General features: G+C 38.9%; 2 protein-coding genes across 2 annotated transcripts; one reads left to right on the top strand and one right to left on the bottom strand.

Annotated features, from left to right (window-relative positions):
* Positions 1-3451: 3451 nt before the first annotated feature.
* MAIP1 (matrix AAA peptidase interacting protein 1) lies at positions 3452-9667 on the bottom strand (the record flags this gene model as incomplete). Its single annotated transcript, XM_080599728.1, has 5 exons — positions 3452-3592; positions 5409-5559; positions 6114-6240; positions 7955-8026; positions 9323-9667. The coding sequence occupies 5 exons, from the start codon at positions 9665-9667 to the stop codon at positions 3514-3516; spliced, it is 774 nt and encodes a 257-aa protein (XP_080455854.1). The 3' UTR covers positions 3452-3513.
* Positions 9666-19388, top strand: TYW5 (tRNA-yW synthesizing protein 5; the record flags this gene model as incomplete). Its single annotated transcript, XM_080599727.1, has 8 exons — positions 9666-9911; positions 11932-12086; positions 14822-14891; positions 15753-15797; positions 16296-16433; positions 17036-17123; positions 17645-17761; positions 19029-19388. The coding sequence occupies 8 exons, from the start codon at positions 9666-9668 to the stop codon at positions 19283-19285; spliced, it is 1116 nt and encodes a 371-aa protein (XP_080455853.1). The 3' UTR covers positions 19286-19388.
* Positions 19389-23665: the final 4277 nt, after the last annotated feature.

Below are 23665 nucleotides of genomic sequence, written 5' to 3' on the forward strand. Positions count from 1 at the left end.
GGAAGCATAGCAAAATCCCACACAGTATGGTATGTGTACTTAGAATGTCTACTACTTACTTCTAAATCATGAACTAAACACTTACTTTAGCTCTTTTTAAAAACTCTAACAGAAATTAATAGCATGAATTTTGGGTAAGGTATTTGGAATGACATCACTGGAAATCCCTGAATTAAAAGGACCATATTCTCCTTCAACTCCACCTGTAAAGTCTTGGATGAAGATGAAGATGAAGCAGGCAATCCTTTACTCCTTTTTGCCAGAAGAACTTGGGATGATCTTTATGGCATAGAGAAATGTATTCACTAAAATTCATTTCTTACTTTAGACAATAAGAGGTTGGAGTACCTAGTTTTGGCTGACAACATAAAAACCAGAAGTTCTCATTTTGCCTTAAACATCAAAGAGAAGTATTTCCGCAAGCTAACACCGTCCACTAAATAATACTGGTTTAAGAACAAGACTTGCAATTAACTTGCTCTTGAAGATTTTCACACAAGGGAAAAAAATGTAGACATCTAGGATTATTGCAGTATTGGAGGTCTACATATATACAAATGACTACAGTGAATGTTAAAGTGTATTTCAAAGCCAGCTATAGTTAACAAAAAATGGAAAAAAAATCCCTTAGACAACTAAACGAATTAAAAAGCTCAAGCCCAAAGACAACTGGCATTCTACCTGTCATAATATCACACATGTCTTTATCTCAATTCTGGTTAGAAAAAAAAAAGCAAAAGCTTGGTAATGGTTATAATATTCATCGATACTGTTGTGTGCAGAACAAGCATTCTGGTCTTTTAATTCTTATGCTATCCATCATAATTCAGGCAATAATAAATATTAAGAGACTAGAAAAGTGTCTATATTTTTTAGTAGAATACTAAGCTAGGAGGTAAGCTTTTTCATTTTGTTCTAAGGTTGCCTAATTCATTCACAATGAAGCTTTACTTTTATTATGAAAAATAAGTATTTACTTTAGGAATGACAGCAATGGAACACAGGCTAACGACAACATGACTTGCATTACGAAGTCATCCCATAAAATTTTGATTTCTCCTGTAAAAATACTTAGTTGAGACGTGAGAGAAAATATATTCCCCATAGTCTCGATCCCTTAAAACATATTCATTTCATCTCATGCCCACAGGAAAATCTGTTCTTGACAGCAAACAGCAAGGTAGCCATTTTGTGTTATGCCAAAACAAGGAGAAAATCTGAAAAACCAGTATCACCGTACAGTAATATTTCCCAACAGTACAATGACAGCAAACACCTTGTGCCACTGTCATCTAAAAACTGCATGAGACAAGTTTTAAGGGCGTAGAAAATCTGAAATGCCTTTTTTGAGTTAAGGGAAATGCAAGGTAATGATATAATGAATCTAGAAGACTAAACTGTTTGATTCCTCCTGTAAAATTTCATTATTTCGAGACTCTTTGGGGGGTTTAGAAACAGGTTCTCCTGAAAAGGGAACAAATTATTCTCTAAAATTAGCATGTCAGTTGGTTACAGCTTCCATTTTCTTAGGAGCTATTGACACAGCCACCTGTAGCTCATGCAAAGCTACTACAGGTCTGAGATTTATAGTCTCCAGGACAATTTTGTTAATGGAGATTAAAGGAAAAACAACCCAAAAAGTCCCCCAAAAACACAAGACAAACTCAACTTCAAAAGCACAGAGCATGCAGATTTCCAATGACATCTTATTCCTCAACAAAACTCTGTTATCAGCTTTGGACATGTTTACACCAAGTCACCGTTTTACAGTGGAAGAAAATCAAAGTGTTAAAGATTACATTTTTTTCACTGTTAAATCATATGGAAGGGGCTGCTCTGCCTTTTCTATCAAAAATGGAGCACTCAGTAATAAAAAGGCAATCCCTCCTCACTCAGGACAGTCTGCCATTCTGATACATCTAATCGAGCAAAAGATATAAATAAAATAATCCAATTCAAAGAGATATACCAGAACTTCTAGATAAACTCTTTAATGTGAAAAGCACTCCTGAATACAGATTATTTCCCTAAAAACAGTTTTGTCTTCTCTTGCTCCATAAAAAAGACTTTTTAGAAGTGCACCTGCGCCCTTCACTACTGTTCTGCTTATTTCTCCTGTGACTATGTTAAACAAGAGCTGAAGATTGCATCTCCTCGCACCACACCACTGGCTGGCCAAACTGGACATGTTACCACTTAGCATCACGCTAGCAAATTGCCACAGAATAAACAATTTTCAGTTTGCTTCAAACTTCCAGACTGACCACATACAAAACAATTACATGTAATTTTAACACAGGATTGTGTTTCTCCCCTGAAGACAAGGCTGTCAACACTGAACTTTGTCCAGATGCTAATTAAAATTCTCCATTATAAAGTTAGGTTGCTGCTGCTAAGAGCAAAATACTGTTACTATCTTGTCAGTATTTGACATGAAAACTTACTGACAAGCTTTAAACGTTCTCGCCATTACGATATTCTATCAATGGATCTGAACTCTGAAACTTTGTTTACTGTCAATCACACTAATTATACCTTACATTTTTAAATCACTCAACAAATCTCTAAAACACGCCTGGGGAGAAAGTTAGCTTTATCATTAAAGCTGAAATGAGGAATATGAAAACTGTTATGAACTCCTGTTGAACTGCATTTAAAAATCTCAAGCTATAAAGACCAGGAATTGCATTCCACAAACAGATAACGTGAGAACTTGGAAATTGGTAATTTGCAACATCCAATTGTAACAATTTGCTCCTCTCTTCTACAAGCACCTACAACAGAGGATTTAATTTAGCTACACCGACAGGTCCTCTTGAATTCAGGTTTTAGACTGATTATTCTATCATAAACCTCTGAACTTGGAATTGTCTGCATGTTACTGAATTGAAAGGAATGTTGCTTTTATTATCAAAAAACTCTGATCTATTTTCCCAGTGCATTGTTAAAATTTTTTTCTTATTCCAGTCTTACACCAAACATTAATAACGGCTCTAAGCTTCTTAATCTAAAATACATTCAATAGTAAAATTACCTCAAAATGAACTGTTGAAGCTAGACAATCTAAGAAGTCCATCTACCTCTATCTCATCTTGCATATTATTCAGTTACATACTGTACAGTCCCTAGGGAAAAAAAATACATGAAAATAACTCAGAAGGGCCATTAGCCATGAAAGTGCTGTTTATCTTCAAGTAGTACCATTTCTTCTCAGAACATAAGTCAGCATACCCATGATACTGGCCCATGTGAAAGTGCGCCATCTATGAGGAAAGTGTGCCTTGAATGAGCAATAGTACCAATTAAACCTGTACCAGCCCGTTCCAGGCAAAAGGCTTTATTGTAATTCTTCAGCATAGCTTAAATTTCAGAAAATTTTGGGAAATTAAATATATAATTTCTTTTTCTCTTTTGGGGGGAGAGCAAAAAAGACACCAAAAATGTCTGATACTTGTTAAATCAGAATATTTATAATTAATAATGGTCATAATGTAAAGACACTGTAGAAGGTATTTATTCTAATAGCCTTGGATGCTCAATCCGTGTAATTGTCCAGTCCGGTTTTGCTCCTTCTGTAAATTCCCTTTGGAACCTGGAAAAGGCAACACAGTTAAGTGAAGAGTTATTAAAATCTACTTAATCCCTGAAGAGATAGTAACAGCAACAAGAAACCATGAAGAAATATTTTACTTCTTTGTTATTTCTGTGGAAGCTCTTTAGGCTTTGATGCTTATGCCCCAAAATGGAAGATCAAAATTAATTCTTTAGCAAGAAACAAAGTGCACTGACTTCAGTGTTTTCGTTCAGGTCCCACAGACAGGATCAAGCAGCAACAGTAAAGACCCTGATATCAAAACAGCACTCAGCTTTCATACCAGTAACCAAGATTATAGCTTTGTGGCAGCTCATCTCTAAATAAAGGGTTTCGATTTAGTACGATGGAAACTGCATTATAAAGCAAAATAGTGTGCTATGCATTCTACCTTAAAAAAAATCATTTTCACTGAAATTATACTTTAAATACTAATAAAGTAATACATTTTCAGAAACACAAAGATCCAGCTAGCAATAGTACTGAACCTAAGAGTAAATTCCACAGTTGACAGGAAAATGAAGACATTCAACCCCTATTTTCAAAGAATCTTATATCTTCTTTTTGTAGTCATTAATGCCTTCTTCCCCAAGCATGTCAATTTTGACTGCTTGTCATCTAACGGTGTCTGAGCCTCAAGCTGAATATTCACAATCCCAATTAACATGCATGTTGTGAACAAGAGTGCTCTAACATCATTGTTTTACTATGATATGCCAATCCACTCCTCAAAACTGTCTTCTCCAGACATCCTAATACTTATTACTAGGCTTCCAAAGCTTGAGGTATCTTTGCTAGTTTGAGTTTAGGTCAGCATAGTAGATAGAAGGATTATCTACTTGCAACGACTGCTCTGCTGGGGATTAGGAACAGATACATTAGGCCTTAAAGTCAGGCTCTTGAGATAAATGGTAGCCTCAGAAGCCTCCAATTGTACAGAAGATGATGGAATTGGGTAATGGATGGATCCAGGAAAATGCATTCATGCAAAAATTGCTGGTATCCTCAGAGCATTTCCTTTCTTTTTGAGCTTCTCATCATCTAGACCCCCACAGCCTCTCCATTTCAAATATGAGTGTAGAGGTAACTGATTATACTGCATTTCTCACACAGAACTCCTCACTTTTTCAAACTTCTGAGAATTATTTTCAGTACATTTCACAAACTGTGCAGATATTTCCACATCGATTTGCCATGAGTACACTAGCAGAGGCATTATTTATAATAATTCTTATGACAATACATCCACATGACTAACATGAGCTTTAAGGGCTTAGATCAGAGTGGCATGAATTATCTGAACACCAAGTGATGCTTGCTTTGCTCTTTCTGCAGAAAGCATATGGCTAAATAATTTCCTCTTTCACAGGCTACTCACTTCAGCTAACTGTTGACTTCTGTATAGGAAATAAGTCAACAGCACTGCACTTGACTGCTTCACTTGACTGCACTGCTGTTACTTGTGCTACAAGAAGTGGGAACCAAGGACTGACATTGGCCTTTTTCCTGAAAGCTGCAGAAGCAGCACAGGAAATGATCAGAAGACTCACACAGTGCTACAAATATTGCTCCTCCTGACAGAGTTCCCGTTAATCTCAACTCAGACGCAAGACAATAACATAATGACTTTAAAGGGTATTTTAAAAGTTTGGCCCTACAATAGGGACTGGAAAGCTGGATAAGAACTAGCTTCATTTAGAAACAAGGTAAACTAAAACATACCAAGTTCTGCAGTGGCACAGTGTGAATGTTTTCAGTTGCCAAACTAGTTTCCATAAAACTAGCCCATGTACATACAAGGGGCAAGGAGACTTACTCATAGTTTGCTGTTAAAAGATGCCTTTTTTCTTTTGTGCTTTCATCTCCAAACACAATTTGGAAAACTTTGGTTTCACCTGGTACTTCATCAGGTAGGTTAGCTCCATTCAGATACCAGAAACGCATCAGGATACTAACAAACTTTCTGCCTGTTGGAAATAAAGCATAACGTAGATGTCATTTTGGCCAAATAGAAATATTTGCTGTGTAACATATATTCTACCGAGGCTGAGGAAGGGTAACTGACTTCAGCCAGAAAGAATGTATAACAAAATAATGAACAATAAAGCCATTTATAAAGCAGAATAGATATGAAGAGAGAAAAATTTATTTATCTAGACCCCATTATTATTCCTGGAAGATATATTTTCACTGCTGAAGCAACCAGCTTTCTGTATATAGTAGAATAATTTGTCTGAGTGGTTTCAGATTAAGAACTGAAAACTAAACTTGAAATTAGCTAAGAGGAACAAGCAAAACCTACAGAAGTCAAAACAGTACCTCAGTAACAAATAGTAACTTACTAACATCTCAGGTTCTGGTTTAAAAGGAAATCAGAAAACTATATATACAGATGAACTATAAACAGAAGAACAAGGAATGAGAAGAATTCAAAAACACAGCTATAAAGAGAATGCCTGCTGTGAGCAAAACCAGGAAAAAGACTGCCCATTGCTGAGACGTTTTAGAATTCTAAACATACCATCATCATCGTAGTAAATGCGAATATCTCCTTCTGTCGTGTACATGATTGCATCAATGTCAGCTGCTAAAGCATCCCTGTGGTTGTCAGAGAGTAAGGAAATCTTTTCCTTCAGCACCTGAAGTACCTAAATTCAGAAAATCTCACTTAATTTTTCCACTAGGAAATTGGACTAGCAACCTTATCTACTACAGTTAATAAAATGAAACCTATTGCTATAGCATTTGTATAACATCGTATAACATACAAGATGGGAAGTGAAAAAGCACCAGGCTCTCCCAAGCCCTAATTAACAATATTAAACAAGATTCATTTAATACTCAAACCAATGAGAGTATTTCAAAAAATGATTAGAAAAGATATTGTCAAAACAGAAGTTTCAAAGCAATGCATGTAAACCCAGAAAATAGCAGTTAAGTTTACTTCCACAATCATACTTACACTCTGCCTTCGCACTGCTGACTTCTCTATATGGGATATTCTTTAGCTTTTGATTCAATCATTTCTCAGTTCTCACAAATTTCTTTGTAAATCTGTTCCATTACCACTAAGTTTATCTTTGCCATTTCAGGATCCACATTCCCACTGGAAAATGTTTAGACATTTGCCAATCAGAAAAGACTGGAAAACCATTCCTCTAGGACTTAAGTTGCACATCACATTCACAGCCATAGTATTTGAGCATCCTAAAAATCTACACAACTGTGTTAAATAGAAAGGGTGTGGTGCACTACTTGAACAGAAGCATCACCAAGAAGGATGAAGCCATGCAGCACGTTTTTAACCTGTATTCAGTTTTTAATCCTAACTTGAATTGCCCCTTTGGAAAAATAGGCAAATCCAGAGGTCATGTGGAAGCAAGAGGCATCTTCACTAGAAGACACTGGCTTCTAGTGCATGGTAGGTATAAATTCCACTGGACAAAGCAATTAAGTAGTGTAGTATCAGAGCTTCAGCCACTACACACATTATGAGTCTCTGGAGCAATATTATCCCTAATCACCTGAAGAATTTAAGGCGAGCAGAGGAAGAGGAGATACTCTTTCAAAGCAACTATTTTATTATTATTACTCACATTTTATTCCTATCTCTGCTTAAAGAAGAGGTTAGATTGTCCAGTGGGGATGTACTAGAACAGTGACAACATTTTTGTTGCAAAGGCATGAGTACCAATAGGACAGGCCAAGCTGACATCCATTAACATCCATTAACAGGGCAGACACAGACCTGAGGCATATTCTCCACTTGAATCTGATGCATCTGCTACCTCTGTCCTCTGGGAAGGCCAAGAGAACTTCAGCAATTAAAAATTCACAAAGATATAGAACACAGACAACACTGTTATTTAACTAGCCAGGTCAGTCATGTTCCTGCGACCATGACAAAAGACTGAGGCCTCCCAGTTGAGACCAAGAACTGGCTATATGATATGCCTGTGGTGGGAATGTATTGGGGCAGCAATGAAGAACACAAATCAGTTCCTTCATCTGAATTCTGGTGCACACACTGAAAGTTTCAGCTATCTGCTTACACCAACAGGGGTATGCAAATCCACCAACTTTCAAATCCCTTCTGGTACACCAGCAATCTTTTTGGCAATTGGTCCCTATGCTTAGTGGCAAGGACATTATTATTATTATTTTCCTATACAGTAACTCTAAATTAATTTTCATGCCTTGAAATTAAACAAAAAGCTGCAAGACAATCACCCTATTCAATGTTATGCTGTTTTTCCCCATTTAAACCAAACTGGCAGTGCTTGTAGATACTGACAGGCTGAATACATATTGCTTCATAATGGAAAATATCAATTGGCAGAACTAGAGATGGGAAGCACTTACCTCTGCTGACACAAGTCCATCTAGCAGATCAAGTTTACGCTGAGACAGCAGCTGTGAAACAACAGAAAAGGCCTACCAAAAAAAGAGAGAAATAATACATGAATTTTAGATTAGCTTATTTTTTCAGACAAATCCATCATTATAGGACAGGCTACCTAAATATTCCATGATTTAAGTCTACACTGCTTGCAGAGTATATCAACATTGATATGGGACCCCTCCAGCTTTAAAAAAAAATGTTATTCTATTAGCTGATAAAAACATAAGGTTTCTTTTCCACCTTATTTAGAGCATGAAACTTTCTGCAGGCAAATTAATGTCTTAATAAAAAAATTGCAGTAACCTATGAATTGTTTTTATTCTTTCTTTCTTCTGGTAATTCAAACTGTGTCTTTCCCTGTAAGTATTCTCCTCCCTAACCTGCACCTTTTCTTAGCCCAGTGTCAGTCAAAACAGAAGCTCAGATCTAAAAAAAAATAATTTATAAATCTAGTCTAGTCCCTAAACCTGGGAGGAACACAACATCCCTTTTTCCTTAATTCTGTAGGTATAATTACATACAACACCTCTGTGCGTGCAAATATTGTGCTTGTTAAATGCTGACAGCATGTTTAAGGCCTTAAAGTAAAAATAAACAAGAACAGGGCAAAGTAAAACAGGTAGGTCTCCACACACTGCAACTTATGTGGTTTTTTTTTAAAGGTCTCAAACATATTAACATTGTCCTCATCATCTGTTTTTCTGTTTCTTTTTTAATCAAACACAATAACTTACATTTCACTGCTAGCAGTACTAGTTTTCCATGACCAGCTTTGAGAACTGACGCATTTTGTTGACATGGGTTGTCAGGTTCATAATCTTGGAAAAGCAGATATATGAAACAATTCTACAACCGCCTAACCTTCATAATTTTACAAGAAAAACAGCTACAATAACATATATATCATCCTAAAATCCCTAAAATATTAAGAAATGCTTTTCTTTATACTACTTCATGGGATAGTAGAATATATGACTTTGGGATCTAGAGAAATAAAACAAAACCTTGCAAACTCTCCCTCAGATGGGGGAGACAACCCACGCTTCTGGCCACTCTGGCTTCCCCCAGCCGTGAGGCACTTCAGGACACAGGCAGAAAGCCGCCTATACCTGACAGGTGAGCTGCAAGGCATCAGGGCACCGCCGGCAGCCAGCGGGCCTCGGGACGAGGCCGGCGCGCACCGACGCAGGCCGAAAGGCAGAGCTCGTTGCGGGGCTCTCCTCAGACTCTCCTCACTGGGCGGCTGCCACCGTTTTTTGGGGCTCTTCTAATGACGGGCGCCCCCCACACAAGATGAGGGGCTCCCGGCAGCCCGCCCGCCCCCTCACCTGCTTGGCGCCCCGCGTGAACTCCTCGACGCTGAACTCGGGGTCGAAGTAGAGGCGGATGAGCAGGTAGTAACAGCGGGTGCGCAGCCAGGCCAGCGGGCTGGTGATCCGCACCACCACCACCCGCCGCCGCGGCCCCTCGGCCTCTGGCCCACGCCCCTGTGTGCTGGCGAAGCGGGCGGCGGACCCGAGCGGCCGGGGCCCCGCCGGGCGGCGGACCCAGTTCCAGGCCGGGACCAGGGCCGAGACGGCGGAGGCGACCGGCGGGGCCCGGGCCGCCCCCGGAGCCGCGAGCGCCCGCCCCAGCCAGCGGCTGGGCCCGGCAACCCCGCGCAGCGCCATCATGGCGGCGGCCGTGCCCCCTCCCGTCCCTCAGCGCGGCCGTTCCGTGCGCTCAACGGGAAACACAGGCGGCTCCCCCCGTTCCGCCGCCGCGCTGCGCTCCGGGCGCCCCTTGCCGGGGGGGCCGGGGGGACCGGCGGGCGCCGGACCGGCAGCGAGCATGGCGCAGCGGGGGCAGGAGGCGGTGGCGGTGCCTAGCCTGGGCGGCGTGGGCCGGGAGCGCTTCCTGCAGGACGTCTACCCCCAGGTACGGCCCCGCAGCCCTCCCAGAGAGGAGCCCAGGTCAGGGTTCGGCTTTTTGTACGCGGCCTCCTCTTTCGCAGTTGCTGGGGGAAGTCTTGGTTCAGTCCCTGTAGAGGGCTGCTTGCAAGCGGAGTGTGGCCGCAGGTGTTTCACTTAAGGCCTGACTGGAGGTGCCATCTGCCTCGGGGAGGTGTATCGTTTCACAAGTAACTTACGGAGAAATAAACCTGCTTTCCAAAGCAATTAGTTGGAGATGGGATGTTCCCTTCACTAGAGGAACACTAGTCCGGTCACTAGTCGAGTCCCCCAGGGCTCGGTACTAGGGCCAGTCCTCTTTAATATCTTTATTGATGATCTGGATGAGGGCGTCCAGTGCACCCTCAGTAAGTTTGCAGATGACACCAAGCTAAGTGCGTGTGTCGATCTGCTCGAGGGCAGGAAGGCTCTGCAGGAGGATCTGGATAGGCTGGAGCGATGGGCTGAGGTCAACTGCATGAAGTTCAACAAGGCCAAGTGCCGGGTCCTGCACCTGGGCTGCAACAACCCCAAGCAGAGCTACAGGCTGGGAGATGAGTGGCTGGAAAACTGCCTGGCCGAGAAGGACCTGGGAGTATTGGTGGATAGTCAGCTGAATATGAGCCAGCAGTGTGCTCAGGTGGCCAAGAAGGCCAACGGCATCCTGGCCTGTATAAGAAGCAGTGTGGCCAGCAGGTCGAGGGAAGTGATTGTGCCCCTGTACTCGGCTCTGGTGAGGCCGCACCTCGAGTACTGTGTTCAGTTTTGGGCCCCTCGCTACAGGAAGGACATGGACGTGCTCGAGCGAGTCCAGAGAAGGGCGACCAAGCTTGTGAGGGGTCTGGAGAACAAGTCTTACGAGGAGCGGCTGAGGGAGCTGGGCTTGTTCAGCCTGGAGAAGAGGAGGCTCAGGGGCGACCTCATCGCTCTCTACAGTTACCTGAAAGGAGGCTGTAGAGAGGTGGGGGTTGGTCTATTCTCCCACGTGCCTAGTGACAGGACGAGGGGGAATGGGCTAAAGTTGCGACAGGGGAGTTTTAGGTTGGATGTTAGGAAGTACTTCTTTACCGAAAGGGTTATTAAGCATTGGAACGGGCTGCCCAGGGAGGTGGTGGAGTCACCATCCCTGGAGGTCTTTAAAAGACGTTTAGATGTAGAGCTTAGGGATATGGTTTAGTGGAGTACTTAGTGTTAGGTCGGAGGTTGGACTCGATGATCTTGAGGTCTCTTCCAACCTAGAGAAATCTGTGAATCTGTGAACAGAAATAGTTTGGGTTAGAAGCCTGGTACTAAAGATAATTTCTTACATCATGATCCATTAAAATGAACGTAAGCTTAGGAGCAAGGAATTTCTAGAGGCAAATTCCTTCCAAATTGCTGAAAAGCTCTGGCATGTGATTGGTGACTTAATTTTCTTTAACAATGGTTAAAAGAAAAAAAAAAGATTGCTTTTTGTTGTTTTGTCACCATTGCTTCCTTGTTCTTTATTTGAGATCCCAATTGAAAGTCTATTAGGCGGCTTTTGTGTGTGTGTGTACATTTGATCAATCCTGCTTAACACAGGTGGAAAGAGCTGCTCTCTGAAGACATACATCACCAGTATAGCTCACAGCCTATACCACAAATCTATGGTCTCTTATTTTTTGCTTAGCTGAGGCTAGAATGACTGCAACTGTTCCTTAGCCTAGCTAGATGCGTCAATGGCCCTAGAATACAACAAATGTTAAAATTGTCTTTGCCTCTCCATGTTCTTCCTTATCCTGCTAGGGAAGAGGATATAGTAAATAGGTAAGCAGTTCTGTGACCTCCTGCCTCTTGTTTCAACACTCAGCATTCTAATTCACATTGTTCAGTTGTGAATAGTTGTGACTGTGTAGCAGATCCTGATATTCAATCGAGTTGTTTGCATATATTTAGTTCTAAAATTACTTCTGTTTTTTTTTTTTTTTCCCACTGGATGCAATCATCCTTTGTTTCCTTTTTTGTTTGTCTGTTTTTTTCTTCCTTAGAGAAAGCCAGTAGTGCTGAAAGGAATGGAACTGGGCTCTTGCACAACCAAATGGACAGTAGATTACCTGAGCCAAGCTGAAGGATCTAAAGAAGTAAAGATTCATGTTTCTGCAGTACCACAGATGGATTTCCTCAGTAAGAACTTTGTTTATAGGTACTTCAATCCAAAATCTTTTGTATTTAAAGGCATATACTTGTAACTTCCAGAAATACAGTGCATAGTTTCAAGCCGAGGGTGAGAATGTGAAGCTCGTTTGTGAAAACTTTCAACAGCATACCCAAGTGCTGTCCTTGATTTCCCCCTCCATTCGTTCCACAGATATCTCAATGCCATGAATAAATACTGAGTAAAAGAAGGTGACAAGCAGGACCTTGAAAATGATGACATGGAGAAATGTTATGTAAAGAGATTTTGACAGAGCATTCCTGTAGGAAATTTGAGCTTGGCATTGATATTAGATGATATGCTAGTCTGTTTTAATTGTATGGTGCCTTTTCAATGTTACTGAATAGTGCCAGTTTCTGATTCACTATATATCTGAACCTCTTTGGACGCTGGCATGTGGCAGACATGCTATTCCACTCCAGAGGGATGTTAGTAATTAAATTAAGCTACTTTTAAAGTTAGCCTTTGCAGTTCCCATTATGTTCAAGCTACTGGATACCACATCTCTTTCACCAGATCTTTAATGTTGATAAAACTCACATAAACCCTTGATCTCCCTTGAAGTTCCTCTTGCATAGCTCACAAAACTTGTCTTCAGAGTTCACGTAATCTCACTTGTTGTATTGTTCTTCTAGGGTAAATGCCTTTATTTTAGTTGCTTTTTATTTTTCTGAAGAGGGAAGATGATGTGTTCAGTTTCTTAAACTTCTAGGAAGGTGGAAGCATGTGCTGTACATGTAACAAGCTACAAGTCCCTATGAGTGTTACCCATTGTTCAGGGGAAAAATACCATTTAATCATGCTATATTCTGCTCACTGCACAATGAACTTTGGAATCTTTGAAATGAGGTTGTACCAAATAACTATTTCCTTTCCCCTGCTCTGTTTTGTTTCTTGTTGTATCTCTTACTGTGAGTTGATCAGCTGTGCTAGTTCTAGCAGTTTTGTAGACAGCCATGTGGAGGTGCTTTGATGGTGCTTCATTATAGCAGGTGTTAGTAATTAATGACTTTAACCTAATTCATTACAAATTCAGGAAGCTTTCACCCTTTCCATAGTAAGTCCCCTATATTAATATAGAGGGAGAAGAAGTAGAACCAAAAGAAGAGCGACACTGAAGACTTAGCATGGGGTTCTATGACTTTAAAGTGATGCAAGTAAATACAACTGCAGTCCTGTTGTAAACTGTATGCTCCTGTTTTGTTTTTGTGTTGGTTTTGGAACTTGTTCAGTTGTATTGTGATGTGGTACAGAAATACGTGTTTCTGTTGTTTTAGTTTGGTGAGTAGGTTCACTATTAGCTCAAATAACTGCTAGTGGAGAACAGGTAGGAGATAAAATGATTAGGGTGAATAGCAAGGGCAGTACCAGCATGCATCACTTTAATCTGTTGTGGAGCTGTGCTCTCGCTTGTCTTCAGTAAAAAATGTAAATGGGCAGGATATAATTGTTCAACTGAAGTCAGTAGGGTTTATTTTGTTATTTTTTTCTTGTTGACTTAAGTGGTTTTTGTATTTGTTTACTGTAAACAGGCTTAAAGTGTTTAGAGAATTGGTCTAAGTACTGTGAGATGCAGGTTGTATTCTGGTGGAAGGTATAAGTAGAGGATCACGAGCAATTTTGCTTGAGGAAAGTCTTTCCTTAATCCTAGGCAACTGGTGGTTGCTCTGAGACTTGACATTTATATGTAATGTAGTTGTTATTCAGTGGCACTTAACGTGAGATAGTAACTTCAGTGAACATAACATTGAATTCACAACATTCATAACAATTGTATTACTTTGTGTGTTTGGTTTACTACCTAGCCATCAACTAAGGACAGAATCTGTAGCCCTTATGAAAAATTGCTATTATTTACATAAATATGTAACAGTAATGCTGATTTCAGAGGGATAAGCTTTAATGCCTGGTGTTTTTTTAAATATTCAGAAGTAATGTTTAATAAATTCTAAGAAATCTCTAAAGAAATCATCAAAAATAATAAAAGTCCTGTCTTCTCCCCAGCTGAGGTAGCAAATATAGCTGTACAGATACGTTCAGAAAACAGGAATAAATTTCATAGTCCTACAAATGGCAATATTTATCTGTTCATAAATAAATTCATAGAAGAAAATGCATATGTATACGTATGCATAAGTAAACATGTATATCACCCACAGTTTTTTCCTCTACTTCTGATAGTTCAGTTTTTCCTTTAAAAAAAAAAAAAACTCTTGAAGTTTAGATTCTGTTTATATACCTAAAACTGTTTGGGACACAGTAGCTCCCCTTTAGCCCAGCTGTAGTGTTTTTGATGCTGAAATTTTCTACAGATTTGCAGAAATGCACCGCAAATGAGCAGAAAAATGACATACTGTAAGAGAAATTGTCTAAGTGTTTTTAGGCACATCTCCATCCTTGGAGATAATGAAAAACCTAATTTGATGTTGAAATATTTCCAGAGATTACTTCCAGGCTCAACAATTACATGATTCTGTTTGGATTTATAGTACGGCCATTTACTAAAGCAGAAAGATTTGTAGCACAGGATTTCTGTTTTAGTTCTAACTTCAACATTCACTGCAAACGCTTAGTCATCATGTTAAATAAACAAAATTTTAAAAAGCATATTGCATCTTCTGTTAGAATAGATATGGTAGGAGAGCTTATCATTTTAAGCCCACAATTTAGACTATGTGTTGTTGCATTGATTCACGGTATGAATTTGAATATCTGTATTTCAGAACTCTGCCTTTTAATGAATTTGTACAAAGAGCAGCTGAAGTCAAACACAAGGAGTACTTTCTTTCTGAGGTAACTTCCTTAGTGTCATAGCTTCTTCTATTAGTTTTGCCAGTATATGGAGGGGAAAAAAAAAAGAATTCTAATTTTAAGTCTTGCTGCACTAAAGCACTTGATCTTAGATTTAACTGGTTTGTGTGGCTTGGAGCCAAGGGAAAAACTTGAGGGAAAATAACTTCTCGGAAATAGTTTTGCGTGTTTACAGTATGATTAACTTCAAGGATCCTGTTTTTGTTATCAAAAGCTGTTTACATGAGAAAAAGTTCCAGCACAAATTAAGAAATCAAAGCTTGCTTTAAAATAAGTGTGTAATTCAGGTGTTTTGTAATTAAAAAGTCATGAAGATATTTTAGAGTTTGATTACATCTGCTATAAAATTGCAAATACAGATTTATTGTAACATAACTTTTGAGTAGCAAACTTGAGGCAATCTTTATGCAGTGATGTTCGAAGTGTGGATTTTTTAGGTAACTAATTAGCAAGCAAACCGTTCTGAAACCAAACATGCTTTTCACCTTGTATGCTAAATAGGATGCTGTAAGATTTGAAGCCAACTGAAAGAGCTTTACTGCATCAGCATTACAAGGAATTTAAGTTATAATTTGCATTTGCTTTGAATACATTAAAAGCAGTGCTTACGCAGCTGACAAGTCTCCCACTTCTACTCAATAGACGTTTCCCATTTCTTGAGATGAACAGCAGGGAGCAGTAGAGTGAAGGCAGTATAACAAAGTAGCTGAGTTTGTGAATGTCATCTCTTTGTATCATATTTTAATAAAACCTCAAATTAGATTAATGAAAAAATGTAAATCTTTAAGTGTATTTGTAATTCATATTAAAACCAAAACAATTCTCTTTCTGTATTATCTACAGAATGAAAAGTACTACTTGCGATCAGTGGGTGAAGATGCTAGGAAGGTGGGTTACTTGAGATTGCGGTTCTAATATTGTGAAGTAGCAGTTTAGGAATATTTTTTAAAGTCTGTTGTCATCTACTGTCTGTGTAGTACAGGCATAAAATTTATTTATTACCACTTGGGTTAGGAATCTGCCTGGATTTAGGTCAGAATATTTAAACCTAAGTGTCCAAAAAGTTGTTGTTATGAGAGTTTAGCTGATCACCAGAGTACAGCCTTCATGTTCTATTCTCTAGCTGTTGTAAGCTAATATAAAAGGATTTCCGATAGTCACTTCTTCGGTGTGATTTCTAGCAGTGATGGTTGAAAGCAGCTCTCTGACTTTTATTAATACTGGTGACCAAGTCAGCACTGAAAGAATGAAAAGCATTATTATTTTCAGTTATTTGCTAATGCTGATGTTCTAGCCCTGTGTTCCCTACGATGGAAAATGATATTAAGGTGCTCTCCTATTTTAGTGTGCACAGATAATTCTCCTTCTATGTCCTTTTTGATTTAGGATGTTGCAGATATCAGAAAGCAGTTTCCTGTTTTGGCAGACGATGTTCAGATTCCAGAGTATTTTGATAAGGAACAGTTCTTCTCTAGTGTATTCCGCATCAGCTCAGCAGGATTACAGCTATGGACCCATTATGATGTAGGTAATAATGTGATTAGCATAAAAATTTGCAGATGATGTTGAGGGATTGAGATACTAAGTTACAAGTTCCTGTTGACAAAGATCTGTTTAATGAAAAATGTCTCATTGGTAATTGTATGATGATTTGGGCAGTCTGTTACTTTGGTGTGGTAGGCTCCAAATAACAAACGTCTTCTAACATTATACAGTGCAATTCTGAATAAATACTTATAAGAAAAATAGGTGTTTTTTGCATTGTTAGTAGGAGGAAAAATTCTTCTAATATTGAAAAAAATCCAAATATATTTTGCTGGTTTATGTTATCTAAAGCATAGTAAGTTTGTTTTAAGATATAAAAACTTGATCCCTATACAAGGAAAAAAGTAAAGCTTCGGAAAGTATTTTTTTCCAAATAGAGTATTTGTGAAGAATGCGCAGCTAAGAGAAAAAGTAACTCTCATTCTTGAGGTTTTTTTTGGATTAACTATATGTGGAAGCTAATTCTTAACATATGATGGTTTTAATGCCCTTTTTTATATTGACACTGTTTTAGATTATTTGCAGACTATGTATTCATTCTTAATTTTTGGCTGACATCTTCTTTACTATGCACATTTCAGGTAATGGATAACTTACTAATCCAAGTAACAGGGAGAAAACGAGTTGTTTTATATAGTCCTCAAGATGTACCATATTTATATTTATCAGGTATGTATGCCGCGTACCTTTCATTTGGACTTCGGTGATCATAGTTGGCTTTCCGGTTTAAAAGTGTTGCACTATAGGAAGAAAATCACCAACAACTTGACTTAAAAGGTGATTTTGTCCCTTAACTCTGATGGAGTTTGCTTTAGTCAAAGCTAAGAATTGTAGTGGGGCAAGCTAGGAAACTTGAAAATGAGCACGGAAGCTTTACCTGGTTCTGTCTTCTCCACCTAACTGTGGAGTTCAGTGCTCTATCCAGATTTAAAATGACATTTTAAATGTCAGAGGAAATGTCTTTCAGTGTTAATAAGGGTGTGGTTATAGGAGAAACACAGACAACAGGAGAATGCCTCTTCAGTAAATGAGGAGTGCCATCAGATTTGCCAGATTTTTAGAGGAGTTAAAGAACAATAACCCAATATTAAACTGTATTCAAGAACTACCATTTCCAGCAGTGTGTAAATGTTTTGTTACTGTTTGGAAGAGTCGGACTGTCTACTCATTACTTTTGAAAACTTTCCTAGGTACTAAATCGGAGGTGCTGGATGTTGATAACCCAGACTTTGAGAAATACCCACTTTTTGTGAAAGCCAAGCGCTATGAGTGTTATCTAGAAGCAGGAGATGTGTTATTTATTCCAGGTATGTAACATAGTTCCTGACTGTGTTGTGTTTTTAAACAGCTTTATTTTCAACTTCTCATTTCTAGGGATGGCATTGCTAAAGCATTTTTGTGTCATAAGTAGGAGCATCTAAGGATTTTGTCAAAATCTTTTTTCCAACTGTACTAATTGGCCTAACAAAAGATAAATTACTTCTGTGATCTGAGTTTTCTAATGACAGAATTTCAGTTGAGTGCCATTTCTGTTCTTCCCTCACTTAGAAACTGTGAGGCATGTGACTTGTTAGTACCTTCCAGGTTACTTAACTGGTTACTTAATTCTGAGCTTGCCATTTGTGTTTCTTTCCTTTGGAATAAATCTTGTTATTGCAGTTAAAGGTATATCTATTGTTCACAGACCTCTTCTATGCAATACAGGTACTCATTTATCTTTGTCAATAGGTGTGCTGTTCCAAACTTAGATGCACTCAGTACTCTAAAAACTACTGGCGAGTATAGGGATTTTTAAGTTTAGAGAACTGTGCTAGCTTTGTTAGTGTTCTCGGATATTTAACACTGAAAAAAGGAGATCTTTAAGAAGTGATGTGGCTATTATGGAGATGATAGATGCAGCCCCACTTGCTAATCTGACAGAAACTTCTTGGTTCATTTCTCAGAATAAACTTTTCTGATGTCTTAGACATCAAGAGATTAAGCTGCAATAAGCACAACATTCTGTCTTTTAGCTTAAAATTGATGAAAGATAGATATAACATTAAATTTATCCTGGAACTATACTAGGTGAGGCAAAATATAAGTGTCTTTGTATCTTTAACCATACCTATGATTCAAAGGAAAAGCCCCGCCCCATGACTTTACTATCCAGAGATTAGTAACTTGCATGGGTGATTTGGCTGACACCAGTAGTTTGCATTAATGTTTGGACAATCTGTGCAAGATTAGGGGCTGATTCTGTGAAAACAGATATCTGAATGCAGAATAGAGACGGGTGAGGTAAAGAAGGAAGATACCTTACTTTCGTCCTACACATTTACCACTTGTTTGAATATTTCTTTACTTCAGTAATTGTTTGCCTGAAACTGTGGATGGATGAAAATGTCTTGAAAATGTTCGTTAATTTGGTACAGTGTCATATACTTGGAGATTTATGGAAGAGTATCCATAAATAAAACACAGTAGTTGAGGCTTTTCCTCAACTAGATTTAGTTTCGGTGATTCTGGCACTTGTCATGAGTCACAGGGAAGTTTTAGATGGCAATCTTCATTGTAGCCATTTTCTTTCTGCAGCTATGTGGTTCCACAATGTAATTTCTGAGGAATTTGGAGTGGCAGTGAATGTCTTTTGGAAGCACCTTCCTGCTGAGTGCTATGATAAGAGTGACACTTATGGAAATAAAGATCCCACAGCAGCCTCTAGAGCTATACAGATCTTGGACAGGGCCTTGAAAACACTTGAAGAACTACCTGAGGAATATAGGGATTTCTATGCTCGAAGAATGGTGTCACGGATCCAAGAAAAAGCCTATAGGAATGATTATGGTTAAAATAACACATTGTAAGTCGCAAGCTCCTATGAAAGCAGAGAACCATATATTAATACAGAAACTGACCATGTGTACATAAATAAACTTCCTGTAAGGCTAAAAACCAGTGTTGATAAACTTTGTTTATATATAAACATCTACCTTGTAGATTTTTTTTCTTGGTTTTCTTTTCCTCATGTGATGTGCACAATGTGCTTGACTGGGAGACAATCTCTTTTCTGCAATGAGACATACATCTGTAGTGCCTGCACTTTTAAATCTGCTTTTTTGAAGTTATTTACTTAAACTTCTCTGAATGAAAAGTTTTGGCATCTGGATGGAGCTGACAGAGTGTATGCTTAGAAGTAATGATACATCTTCCTGAATGCTCTTGGTCACACTAAAGGTTTAGTAAAGCGACAGATTTCTGTGGAGGTCTAAGAGAACCACTGATGGTAATGGTCATGGTTTCTTTTTGAGTAATGGCCTGGAGGTGTGGGGAGTTTCACGCTCTCTCTTATTCACCACAAGAGGGAGCAGAGGGTGGACATGGTAGGGGAAGCCAAAGTTAATCCTTTAAAGTTAAGTTTGGAATTTTGTAGCAGCTTGAACACAAAGGAGATAATATACCCCCTGCTAGCTGAATAAGGTATTGTGCAGGAAACCTTGTTTGCTGCAACCATAGTCACTGCCCCAGTGCACTCAGGCAGTGGTTCTGTTTCTGCAGCTGTAAAATACTTGCAAATAACATGCCCAGAAATCCATTAACCTTCAGCAGGAGAATCTGAAATGAGGATCATAATACTGAAGTAGATGTAGAGTCTGTTGGGACCAGTATCTGAGATGCATTATGTTAACATATGAAAGGAGGTTGCATTGCATCTTTTGTAGGTGGTTACTTTTTTGCAGCCTGTGGTGCTTACAGAAGCCTTGTAAAATGAAGATGGGTATTTCACAAAAAAAGGTTTTGCTTGTCCCTTTGAAATCTGTTACCATGCTGTTTGGGAAATGCAGTATTTACCTAACATTTAGGTCAGTCTGCTAGTTCCAGCAGTTTTTTTGTTTGTTTTATCTTAAGAACTGTAGCTCTTAGACTACAGAGGTATGTAGTGTTAATAAAGCACTGGAGAAGAAAAAAAAAATTTTCCTGAGGAGCAGGGGCTTGCAACACTGCATATTTTTCCTCTAAACCTGTTCTTCTTGGCAGTGTAACACAGTAAAAAATAGTGTGCTGCCATGTGAATACGCACCCAGCCATCGTAATGAATAGGCATGAATTGAACCAGCCAAGCGGTTTTGATGGACATCATTGCACATTCTGTGGTCAGAATTTAAATCTAGGATCGCAAACGGGTCTCTCGAAACTTCTTTTGTGGCTGAAGGATTGCTTGTGCATACTGCTGAGACAGAATCTCTATTTCTGTTAGGCTGGAGAAGCCTCTTAGTTTTGTCAGGTTTGTAATGTTGAGGGCACCTTAAGAATTGTTCTGCAGAGAAGTACGCAATATAGTTTTTGTGTGTGTGCTAGGAGTTAATGGAAAGGCTCAAAGAGCCTGTAGGGTTACAGAAAGCTGTGTTCCAGCATTATGCCTGTGCAGCTTCCTCTGTGTTTTTAACCACCAGCAGCTTCTCATTAAGCTAGTATAGAGGAAGGAAATACTGTGCTGATCCCTTGCTCTGCTACTTCTTGATTCTCCATTCCCTAAAGAAAGGCGCTGACTAACATGGGGTTCTCAGGTCCCCTCAACACTCAGGCATAGGTAAGGAAACCCTTGCATCACTCAGTCGCAGGTATTAGTGTGGAGGTAGCCCAGCAGGGAAGTTGCAATGCACTTGTTTGGTGAGTGTGAAGTTTGGATTGGAAAACACGCATCTCTCTGTAAAGAGAGAGTCATGCTAAATTATATGCAAGCCAAGTGCTATAGGAAGTGCAGCTATTTCTGCCTCATGCTACCAACTTTTAACTTTATTTTTATATGACAGCAAATGAGGTCATCTCAGCATGATCAGCTGGTGATAACTTAGCCCTGTTTGTGCTTCCCTTCCACTGTCCCATGAGAAATCTCTGCAAGGAAAGCTTTTTTTTTTCCTTTTTCCCTTCTCCAGGACTATTTAGTTTTCACTTCTCTGAGAAGACTCTCAGTAAATCCTACCAGATGTGATGTAAGTGCGTATCTGAGAAAGATCAACAAATAGTATTCTATTTCTGTCAGTGCCACCCATTTTTCACTTTGAAGCAACTTCTTCAATTACTTATTTAATTTCTATAAAACACATTGTTCTGAAATGCTACCGAATTAGAAATCAAGTGGTTTTAAAATGGATTTTCATAACTTGAGCATGTGACTAGTGATTAAAAAAAATCTTGGAGTTAGTGTTTAAAAAAATGAAAATTTTGTGCTTTCCACCCAGTGTGCTACACTGTGTGAAATAAGCAGTAGTGATGAGTGACTGGTGAAAGCACTAAAGGAATAACTCAGCTAACACAATGAGAGCATACATTTAGCCACCCTTAAAACCCATGACTGAAATAACATAATTAGAGCCACTAATGTTTTGTGGAAGTTTGTCCCTTAGAGACCTACAGCAAAATGGCACCATGCCACAATAAAACAGATGAAGGATATATCATAAATGCTGACCATCTTAAGCATTCAGAACAGTCACTTCCAGCAGTGTATGCAGCAGACTAGTTAGGTGATGCATACTGTCCTGGACAAAATACTCGTGTATAGACAGTATCTGAAATCAGTAGTGCAAATTTTACAAATTTGGTGACTGATGCTTTTAAAATGTTATGAAGTTCATTGCAAATCAACAACTAGAAAAAAAAATATTATTGGTTGTATGTATGTAATATAATACGATGACTTTAAAAGAAACATACCTCGTGTTTTTCTTTATGTGGTTGCTGTGGAAAGAATCAAATCAAAACTTGTGTCAAAATATTCTTGTGTCAAGCTCTTAAACAGGTCATCAAAAATCTGCCCATCATGTACATGCTGAAGGTTTGATGCACCTAATGTGAGAATGTTTCTCTACAGGAGCTATGTAGGGTATAAGTTAAATGCTTAATGTAAAAAGATTGGATTGTGAAGCATCAGAAATAGTGGCAATCCCTTTTTAAATAGGCAGGATGAAACTATTTGCCTCACTTACACAATCAGTCCCACCATGGGACTACTACATTGAGGACAAACTAGGATGATTTTACCACAGTGTAGTTTATATTATATAATGATACCATTATGTATTATTTTACAGTTTCTTTCCTCTGGCCAAATCCTTTCCAAATCTGGGATATACAGATGTTTCTATCCAGACAACACTGCTGCTGAAGACATACACTCAGAGACAATTAAATTCTAAGGAGTTTTCTATAAACTAATATCAATCCATAACCAAAGATTCTAGTACTACTAAAAGATGTTAGTGGATTTTTTTGTTGGGGGGGGGGGGGGGGGAGGGGGGCTGAGCAGTTATCTGAGGTTGAAATTGAATGGTTGTGTTTTTTGGTTTGGGTAAGACTATAGCGTCAGGATGGACTCTGATCTCTGTAGGTGTTAGTGCTGAAAGCAATGATCTTTTTATTTGGTGATTCCTGAGAACAGCAAGAGCAGATTACTTCCTTTTCAATTATTCAGATTTGTTCCTAGTCAACACTTTGAAGAGCAGACTGAAAAGAATAAAAGAACTGCTCAACCGTGTAAAGTGAGCAGCCCCACGTGCGATGCTATGTTTGGACAAAAACACTCAGAAGCTACTGCTTGCAGTAGTAATGCAGATCTCAGTAATAAACAATTTTTGCTGTAAAAGTGCTTGTATTTCAGGTGTCAAGCAGTACATGCATTACTTCAAATTTCCATCACACAAATTCAATGTATTTCTAATAAAGACAAATAAGAAAGGAGCTATGCCGATAGTCTGTAAGGGATGCAACAGCTTCATCTGACACCAGGCTTAGGAGTATTCCTCAGCACGTAAATTCTGTGGTGGGAGATGGGAAGAGCCTTGTTTCACACTTCAGCACCACTGCTATCAAGAGAAGCTTTCTGTCTTGCAGCAGTGGTTTCTTTAGAAACAAATGAACTCTGAAGTGCCAAGTTTAACACGTGAAACTAACAAACCTGACTGGAGGTGCTCTCTGAAAGCCTACTGGAAGATGGAAAATCCATACTGAAAAATGGAGTAATGGCATTCTGCTGCTTTTTAAATACATGAAATATGTATAGATATGAAGAAAAAAATATTCTTCCCTTTTGTTCTAACAGAGGCTTTTCTGGTCGCTTAGACTTGGCACTTCCTGGGTCACTTGGAAACAAGCATAATGAAACCCTAATGATAGGAAACTACTACAAAGCCATCTCTGTTTAAAACCTACCCTATACTATGTGCAAAATG

Source organism: Anser brachyrhynchus (assembly GCF_964034855.1).
Source record: "Anser brachyrhynchus genome assembly, chromosome: 7".
Taxonomy (NCBI): domain Eukaryota; kingdom Metazoa; phylum Chordata; class Aves; order Anseriformes; family Anatidae; genus Anser; species Anser brachyrhynchus.